This window comes from Pagrus pagrus (genome assembly GCF_965226575.1).
Source record: "Pagrus pagrus genome assembly, chromosome: 16".
NCBI classification, from domain to species: Eukaryota; Metazoa; Chordata; class Actinopteri; order Spariformes; family Sparidae; genus Pagrus; species Pagrus pagrus.
The window spans coordinates 1,291,321-1,301,320 of NC_140200.1; the positions used below are offsets into that span (position 1 = coordinate 1,291,321).

Consider the following 10,000-nt stretch of genomic DNA (forward strand, 5'->3'; position numbering starts at 1 on the left):
GTTGATTGGAAGGAGAAAGCAACGAAAGAGGAAAGAAATGAAGGAATAAAGAAGAGAAATTGATGATGAAAACAGAAAAAAACAAGAAGGAAACAAAGTCAGACGGACGCAGTGAAGGAAACAACATAACGAGAAGAGTCTCACATAATCTCCTTATTCTGGATCTTCCTTCATAATCTGAATAAACATTTTAACCTTTTTTGATGAAAGACTGTCTGAACACATCGAAGCACTCGCTGCAAAATATACACACAGAAAAACCACATCATGAAAAGTGTTTCACATTATTCTGAACACACACTTCATCCAAGTATTGATGAATCAGAGGGTTTTCTTCTTCTTTTCCCAGCAGAGCGACTCTGGCTGGAGCTGCTGGCCGAGAGCAAGAAACCAACAGCCAGTGGAAAAAACACCCCTCGAACACACACACACACACACACACACACACACACACACGCACACACACACACACACACACAGAAAACACACATGCAAACGTGCATGAAGGCATCAAAACATCACAGCGAACACAGCGGCCAAGTCTTCCTCTGGTGGGTCGATGCCTCAGACGCTGTGATGTTGATCCACTCGCTGTCTGCGATGTGGAAACCACCAACAACTCTGTGGCTTCAGACTTCAATCAGAGCCGGTTAACTGAATCTTTGTGGCAGGAGGCAACGCAAACCTCTGACTGATTCAGAGTTAGAAGTTTATTTTGTGAGAAAATCATTTCAAATCAGAAGTTCAGTTAGTTCAGCCTGATATCAGCACGTTAGCCTGGATTAGTTAACCTACATGTAACAAACAGGACCCCGGCGTCGGCCTGGACCTACCGTGTCGGAAGCTAACATTGAACCCCTTCTTCTGCACGCTGAAGTCAGAGGTGAAGGACAGCTCCATCACGTTCCCCGTCGAGTTCAGCGTCAGCCCGTTGGCCGTCAGGCCGCAGAACTTAACGTCCGTGTTTCCCGTGTTCACCACCAGCCGGTCGTAGATGCATCCCGGTGCCTCCTCCAGGTCGAAGTCAAGGAAGGAGAGCTGGATGATGAAGCCAGCGGGGGCCTGCAGGGTCCATCTACAGGTCTGCGAATTGGGGTAATTCTGTGGGTGGCAGGGCGACTTGAACTCCCCCTGGGCCTCCGTCAGCACCATGTTACAGTTCGTGGGGCTGCAGCCCAGCACTGAAGGTGATGGTAGGATGTTAAATTCATGAACTTTCAAAAAAGGGACAACCTCCACTGAAGCTGTTAAACATCACTCAGAGGACAAGGAGCTAGTAGTCGAGGACATAAAGGGGACAGAACAAAGGAAGACAGAAGGACAGGAGACAAGACATAAGAATAAAGGACTAGAGATCAGGAGGCAAGTGCGAAGATCTCAAGGACGAACAGAGTCGTGTCGACCGTGATGGGCATCCTCGTCGACTGCCAAAGAGTCGAGGACAAAGATGACGAGGATGAAAGTGTTCAAGAGGGATACAAGGACCAACCAAGACAAGATCAGAGGACACAAGAAGAGAAGTTTAGGAATAATCTCAGAGAGACTGCCCTCAAGGAATCACAGGAAAACAAAGACGGGACGGGACGAGACAGGTCGTGCAGTTAGCTAAAGTTCAGCAGCCCAGACAGTCAACAAATCAATCAATCAGCTTGATTGGGTAAGACAGAGAGTCGCTCACCAGCCCCAAACATCTACAAGTTTCAGGTCCTACAAACAACCAACGGTGACACCAGAAAACATGCACATGCAGAATAAAGGTTCCAGTCAGATCAGAAAAAAGTCACTTCATTAAGAGGTCGAGCAGTCGGATCCTGTGACTGTATTTAAATCTGAGTTCTCATGAAGTCATAAATCTGTTCATCACACGTCTCAACACAACTCAGGATCTTTATTCACTGATTCGGGTGAAATTGGATCATATTTTAGGGAAAAGTATTTTCTGATGTCCTCCGACAGAGCAGCTGTCTGGAGGTGATTTATGCAGTTTACCGATGGTCAGAAACTGTTAGCTTTGTTGCAAAAGTAACCGCTAACTGCTGCTAAATGTAGCTGCCATTAGCTAGTTAGCTCGTAGCTGTGCAGCTGAGTTAGCGGTCCAATTTACTGACTCAGTCTCGGGATTTCAGAAGCCAAATCAAACAACTGGTCTCTAACACCAGTCAGTATCTGAAACGTCCCTCCATAACTGCAGGAGACGGGTAAATATGCTGACGGGACGAGCACTGCACTCGCTGTGTGCAGATTTCAGCCCTCTGGTGTTCTTCACTCACAATAAGCCGCTGACAGCTCGAGTGTTTCTCCTGTTTGCAGTTTTGTCAAATTCAGTTGTTTCAATGAATCCTCTGAAACTGAAGACTGGAGCTCTCAGTGTGAAATATTTCAAATGTATGTGCACAGAAAATGTGTCCAGGAGGTTCAGAGACATCCAGGACACTGTGTTCCTCAGCCTGCATGCAGAGGATACGTCTTACATGTTTTGCTGCTGCTGAGACTCAGACTTGAGGAGTGGAGTTAAAAAGTGGTGTTGTGTTTAAGATTCTCACTGTGAGTTGTTGGGTAACGCCAGGTCAAAGAAAAGAGACTCATGCAGAGCGCTGCAGTCTCTCTGCACACAAACATGAAGCGCTGAATGTTGCTGATCGGTCGGTTTGTTTATCATTTTTTCCTCGAAACATAAAGCGTGTTCGCCTCCACCGTTTTCAATAACAGCTGGAAAGAGGAGCCGTCCCTCACAAGAAAATAATAACAGACAAGAGCTGAAATGGAAAGTGGAAAGAATGGTTCGTCTCTCTCCTCCAGGGTAACAATGGGCTCCGTTGATCTCAGGCTCAGCCTTCGCCGCAGCCAAAACCACAGCCAACGCACTGGAAACGTCAGAAACACCAGTATGTGTGTGGCTGTGGTGTTATGTTTTATTCTGTGCTTTAACTCTTACTTATCCATGAAGCTGCAGCGGCTGAAGCCTCGCAGTGGACTCAATCAGAGAGAGTTCAGACTCTGCAGCACGTTTCACCAACACGTCTGTCTTTGACACCTAAAGTCACCTCTGTTAGTTCTGAGCAGCTGCCGCCTCCTAAAACACCATCTCAGTACGAACATGTCGAGTATGAAGCCAGAGACCACTGTTTGAGACAATGTTTCACCATCTGTGAGCATGAAACCGCTGTATGTTTAACGTTTAACGATGTCAGGACATTCTCAGCTGTGTTTGTGGCAACAGAACCAGGTATTTAAGTGTTTTTGGGCCGTAACCTCACTAGAACATAAATTCATAAATTCAACATAAAGAAACATAAAGGAAAGTTTCAACATGTCGTTTGTTCGCAGGCCTGAACATCAGCAACATTTACTCTTGCGGCTGTGTTGCAACAACTGACTGAAATATTAACCAATAAAAATCAGCTGTGACACCGTCAGTCACAGTGGTTACAAACAGTGAGACGGATCGTGACGCTGGTTCTGTGTCGATACAACAATCCTGTCGTCACGTCAGAAAACACACTTCTTTGCTGTTGATTCATGTCTAACACCTCAGACAGCGCCCCCTGCTGATCCAACCAGCCGACAGCCACAACTGATCACTGACGTACACGAACACGACACATTATATGTGATTATAACACATACACAACTGTGGACTCAGTGTGTGTGTGTGTGTGTGTGTGTGTGTGTGTGTGTGTGGTGAGAGAGTATCAGTTAAACCTTCTTCAGCCATTAAAGTTGTTCAGCATGAAATTTCAGGAACTTCTGGACGCAACATCAAAACGCATCGAACCCTTTTTCCCACTAATGGAAAAACTAGAGGCAGCCGCACGATTCACACACACACACACACACACACACACACACACACACACACACACACACTGAGGCACAGTGTGTTCCCTCTCTCTCGCTCTCTCTAGAGTCTCTCGCTCTTTCCCTCCATCTCTCCTGATCCACTGATTTCATTCAGCTTGTGGAGTAAGTAGCTTTGTTCAGTGTGTGTGTGTGTGTGTGTGTGTGTGTGTGTGTGTGTGTGTGTGTGTGTGTGTGTGTGTGTGTGTGTGTGTGTGTGTGTGTGTGTGTGTGTGTTTGTGTGTGTGTGTGTGTGTGTGTGTGTGTGTGTGTGGTTTCTCTTCACCCTCTCGTCTCCTCTCCGGCTCTGTGAAGCTGTGAACCTTCGACCCGCCGGATCGACGGAAACCAAACAGAACCAGACGGGCGGAGAACCTGATGTTTGTGTTTAGCTGCACAGTTAAATTAAAGGAGCGTTCCAGTAATTTAGCATTGCACTCCTGATGATGGAGAATCAGAACCGATGCAGCAGAACCAGACGTATCAGCTTTTCACTGCACTTCTTTCTCCTTAAAATTAAATCAAATTAAAATCTACCGCCTACATTACCCACAATGCAACTCCCCCACTGACAGTTTGGTGTGAGATTCTGGTGTGGTATGCTAATAGCAGCTAATGTGTCCTGTAACTAGCAACGAAGTGAAACATCAGTGTTTTACAGGATTGTGAAAAGTGCTCAAAAGTCAAACTCAAGTAAAGATTTCTTGTTAAAATATTACTTTGGCAAAAGTGAAAGTTACTCATACAAATAGTACTCGAGTAAAACTCTTAAAGTATCTGATATTACATGTACTCAAGTATCAAAAGTAAAAGTAAAAGTAAATTATACATATTTACATTGTTGGAATCAGTCTGATAAAAGAAATTAATTTAAATGATCTTCTCTGGCTCTGATGCAGCAAGTAATCTGTAAAGTAACTAGTAACTAAAGCAGCCGCAGAGGTCTGCTCAGCTCCTTCAGACTGTTTCTGTCTCTCCTCGTCTCTCCTCGTCTCTCATCGTCTCATCGTCTCTCATCGAGCACAAACAGAAGTTCAGAAACAAATGATCCAGTGTTTTTTGTCTCCTCAGCAGCGTCTGAACGCTTCATCATCACATCTCCTGTAAATAAATCTCAATTTCATTCAATTGGACTTGGCTCTGATTCTGCTGCTGCGCTCTAATTAACACACACACACACACTGAGATACAGAGGACACACAACGTGTCAGGCCCTGAAATATTAACAACTCAAATTAATTGCTCAACGCTGGAAACGTCTTCATCGAGTCTGTGACAAACCGCCGCCCTCGCACTGCCAAAACCGTCCGCCCATCTAAATGTAAATGTGCGGCCTGTGCCAGCTGCCACCCTGCAGTCATGACACACTCGTTGTTAATGACGCCTCCTGTTACACACTTCACATCCTCGCTGCTGCAGCAGAGCATCTTTCACCAGCGAGTGAACACGGAGCTGTAAACTTTTATTATTCTGGACGTGATCAGCAGCAGTGACGGTGACGTACGGCCAGAGGAGCCAGACAGGAGGCGTTCAGGTGCCGCTGAGGCGTTCAGGTGCCACTGTTGGAACAACACCTCACAAGCAGCGCCTCTAATACAGACACATAAAGTATGTTTGATTTATGACACCAATAAACAGGCGCAGAAGAGGAGGGAGGAGACAGGATCAATGGAAGTGTTCAGTAAAAGTACTCAAGAGTCAGGTGGTAAATATTAGTCACCCATATGGTAAAGTATCTGATATTACATGTACTTAAGTATCAAAAGTACAAGAAAAAGTAAATACACACGTTTGTATAAACTGAGATCAGCTTCAGTGTTTGTTTCATCTGAATGTGATGAAATCAATAAATGTCTTTATTGTCTCTAAATGTCTGATGCAGCATGTACTCTGCAGAGTAACTAGTAACTAAACAGATCAAATACATGTAGTAAAACAAAGTGTAGTGAAGTGGCAGAATAAAGCAGCAGAAAATGTGTACCTCAACATTATACTTGAGTAAAGTACTTGAGTAGATTTACTTAGTTACATTCCATCCCTGTAGCTTGTGACACTTCAGTTACTCGTCGGTCGTCCGGTCGTTTTGACTCTTTGGTTCTTCTGTTATTTCACACATTTGATTATCAGCACAGTCGGATTTACATCAGTGGACTTCCTCTGACAACACACACACACACACACACACACACACACACACACATGCTCGACCTGTCAGGTGTGTTTGTGTTATCAGCTGTCAAACCAGAGCAGCGATGAAAGAGGAACACTGTGATTTAAAGATCCCCACTGTGACAATACAGTGTGTGTGTGTGTGTGTGTGTGTGTGTGTGTGTGTGTGTGTGTATTTTGTTGTTTTGGGTCAAAGTTCGAGTAACTTATTTACAGGTTTGAGGAAGACGAGAAGGATGAAGATAATAAGTGTTCAGGTAACTCTAGACATCACTGAGTCATCTGTGTGTGTGTGTGTGTGTGTGTGTGTGTGTGTGTGTGTGTGTGTGTGTGCTGCAATAAAACTGCTGAGAGCAGATGACTCAACAAACTGTGTGTGTGTGTGTGTGTGTGTGTGTGTGTGTGTGTGTGCATGGCTGTTTTGTATAAAGTGAGAGGTGAGATCAGGTTGGGCGCAGGCTACTGGGATGGCCTGCTGTTTTATTAGCTTCTGTGTGTGTGTGTGTGTGTGTGTGTGTGTGTGTATGTGTGTGTGTGTGAACGTTTCCTGACACCTAAAATAAATCCTGTGACAGCACCGGTTCACACAAACAACGTGTCGCTTTAATTGTCAACATTCATTTAAAGTGTGAAACACGTCAACGAGCTCAGAGGAGCACGCTAATGAGTGTGTGTGTGTGTGTGTGTGTGTGTGTGTGTGTGTTGGGCTGCTAATTACTAGCTTTACTATGAGCTGACAGTGTGTGTGTGTGTGTGTGTGTGTGACAGAAAGTGTGTCTTTCAGCATAAGGCTGCTTTTGTCAATCAAATTAATATTTATGCTTCAATGTTTCTGCTCAAAGACAGAAAGAAGTTCATGCAGAACATTTGCTGAATTTACAACAAGGAGACGATGATTCAGAGTCTGTCAGAGACAGAGTTTCACTACGTTACAAAGTTTGTTTTAACTCAACAACTCCTAAAATCACCACATTTGTTAAGGGAGTCTGGTGCTGTTGTGTTACTGGTTTCTTCTTGAGGAGGCGGTCCTGCAGTGGGTCCAGGACTGAATGTGGTCTGAGTGATCGGATCTCAAATGTGTCCCCATCACACCTGAACTCAGAGCCGTCCGCCTGTGATCAGATCACTCTGGGTGGATGTTGGTACCGGGCCTGAACAGGACCTTGGACCCCTTTCTTAAATGTTCTGTCCTCAGAACGAGGTTCACTGAGCAAAAATGAACAAAAAGCTTCATTCATGGCCGACTGGCTCTTCTGAACAGTCACTCTGCTCAACATGAGCTTCTGCTGCAGCTCATCATCATAAGTCATTTTTACTGGTTAATTGTTTCATTCATAAACTATAAAAAGTAATTACTGAGCTGACGATGATGTCTCCAAAAAGCTTAATTATCCAAACTTAATGAATTCACAGCGATATAAAACAGAATGATCTTTATACTGGAGAAGTTTTGATGAGGGAGGCAACAATGAGAAGTTTGACGGTAAAGCAAAGGACTCGCCTCGAGTCAGAACCGTGAGTCCAGTCATCACCTGCACGACTGATGAGTGACTGAGTCTCCAGCTGCTTCAGGTGTTCAGCAGAACGCTGCAACTCTGTTTTACTGTGAAGCTCCAGAGATGTTCTGTGGACTGCTGAACAAGCAGGAAATGACTTTTTTGAAGGTTTATTGTGATTTAATGAAGCAGTGAGCTGCTGAAAACTGATGAAATGAAGACGTTTGTTCCAACACAGAACGCTGAAACCGGCCGTCAGAACCTCGACAACTACAACCCAAACTTCTGTTCATGTGGTCGTCTGCCTGACGGGGAACAGCAGCTCTTTGTTTTGCAGCTGACGTGGGAGACGGGAGGCCGGCTCTGCTCGCTCCGACAGCAGCGTGGATCTTTTAAAAGAAGCAGCGACGGTTGAAAAGGAGGGAGGAGCTTCAGGGAGGAGGCCGGCCCGGTGACGCAGGGTTATTTGTGTGTTTTTTGTTTCTGCTGTCAGAAAACTGAACAAGTTTGTAGATGAAGAATTTAACCGTGAGTCATGAATCCTTTGTTGACCAGGAGTCATTTCAAGCTGCTGAGCTGCAGATAAAACAGTATTTAACGACCACGACAGTCAACATATATATAAATACATGTTGATGACGGTGGGTCATCAGGTGAGATCACAGATCTGTGGTTCTGCTCTGTTTAGTTTAAAACTGCTCACAGCGAAGGACGACACGCGGCCTCGTGCAGACCAGTCAGCTCTCCACGTTCTCCTGCTTCAAACCTGAAATATTTCCAGACTGCTGAGCTGGTGTTCATCTCAGAAGCTTCATGTCTGCACGTTAAAGCTCTGCGTCTACATCAGACTGGCTGACCTGCTGTAACCTGACGCCATAACAGCTGTTCCATGTTGTGCACAATACTGCACGTGACGGCAAATATCTCGATATACAATAATATCTAATGTCGGCCACAGCCCAGCTCTGACGCTGTGAGAAAGTATCTTTTCCTGAACCGAACCGAACCGACACTGTTTGGCAACAGTGTGACGGAGCTTTGTTGTGAGTCTGAAATTAAAAGTGTGACGGAGAAGAGCCAGGAAACAAGAGACGCTCAGAGAGGAAGAAAGGATTTTTTAAATACTTAAACTTTGCCCTTTTTCTGTGCATCATATCTGATGTCGGCAGCATCAGTGTGCCGCTGACATTTCCCTGTGACTCAGCGATACCTCGGCTGATAGCTGATACACCTCAGCTACTAAAAACACCCCTCAGTCTTTTCCAGACACTAATCCTGTAGATTAGTCGGCGTCCATCAACCTGCCCTTCTCTCTTTTCACCTCTCCGTCCTTTCTAGCGTTTCTCTCACATTCTTCGCTTGCATTCCTCTCCTCCCTCGTTCATTCCTCTCTCTCCTCCGGCTCTTTGTTTTTATCTCTCCTCTGCTCTCCGTCTCGATGCTCCTGCCCTCCGACCAGCTGGACGCAGTTTAATCCAGCTGCAGACGAGACAACAGCGTCCTGTGCTTGATGAAATGTAAGAACGTCCGTGTTCGTCTGCAGGACAAAGACATCAGAGTCGTGCTTTGTGTAAATTAAACCTTCCTTCAGAACCAGTCGAGGTTCTTCAAATTACAACCAGACAAAACCTCCAAGGATCTTTTCTTTACAAACTGAGACAGTTTCTCCTTCAGACAAACCTGCAGAGCTCAGCAGCTTTATTCAGATCCAACACGTCCTCATCGATCGCCCGCCGGTGACGACGCTCAACAAAAGAGAGAAATTCACTTCACTGAAGCATCTTCCACTAAATTCATCCTTTGACAGTTCGGTTCAGTTCCCGCTCAGAGTGAACCCTCCTCCTCTCAACAGAGATGAGACGCGTGTGAATTAGATTGTTGAAAACTCATTTCCATCAATTTTCAATTTAAAAGCAACATCGTGACTCGGCTGATGCAGCGTCTGACTCACGTCTCAGCACATCTGCCGGCCCGGTTCTACTCGGTTTGACTTGGTGCAGCCGGGGTTTGCATTTCCACCACAGCTGGTCTACCTGCTTGAAGGTTTGTCTTAAACCGATGACACTGTCGTCTCGATCCTGCAGTCCCACAAACATGAAGCAGCTGACAGTGAACACATGAAACAGTGAGACTCAGCAGATGTTTGAAACAAACAGGACGAGAGAAACTAAAGATTCAGTCAGACGCTGCAGACGCACTGAGAGCTGAACACGGACTTTCAGAAACCTCTTCCTCTCAGGTTTTACTGCACAGACTAAGTTCAGTGATGTTTGAGGATGGATGCTGCTGGCTGCAGTCTGGAGACGTCACCGTGGCTGCTGGGATGCGGGACAGCCGTGGCTGGACCCTACTGGAGCAGGTCCATCGCCGGCACAGCTCGGCTCAACTCTGCAGTTGTCTGATCTCACATGGAGACACCACAGAAAACTTATTACTCTGCTTCAGCCGTCACCACATCACAGTGTGGACCAGTGTCCTCCTGCTGGGGCTCCGGTCGA

At 45.7% G+C, this 10,000-nt stretch overlaps 1 protein-coding gene across 3 annotated transcripts in view; it reads right to left on the bottom strand.

The window, feature by feature from the left end:
• Positions 1 to 10,000, bottom strand: part of adgrg6 (adhesion G protein-coupled receptor G6) — an 80,120-nt gene that overhangs the window by 57,589 nt on the left and 12,531 nt on the right. For all 3 annotated transcript variants that reach the window (XM_084376757.1, XM_084376755.1, XM_084376756.1), the window contains exon 3: positions 834 to 1,181. In XM_084376757.1, the coding sequence (XP_084232883.1) occupies positions 834 to 1,181 (348 nt within the window). The remainder of the gene's footprint in view (positions 1 to 833; positions 1,182 to 10,000) is intronic.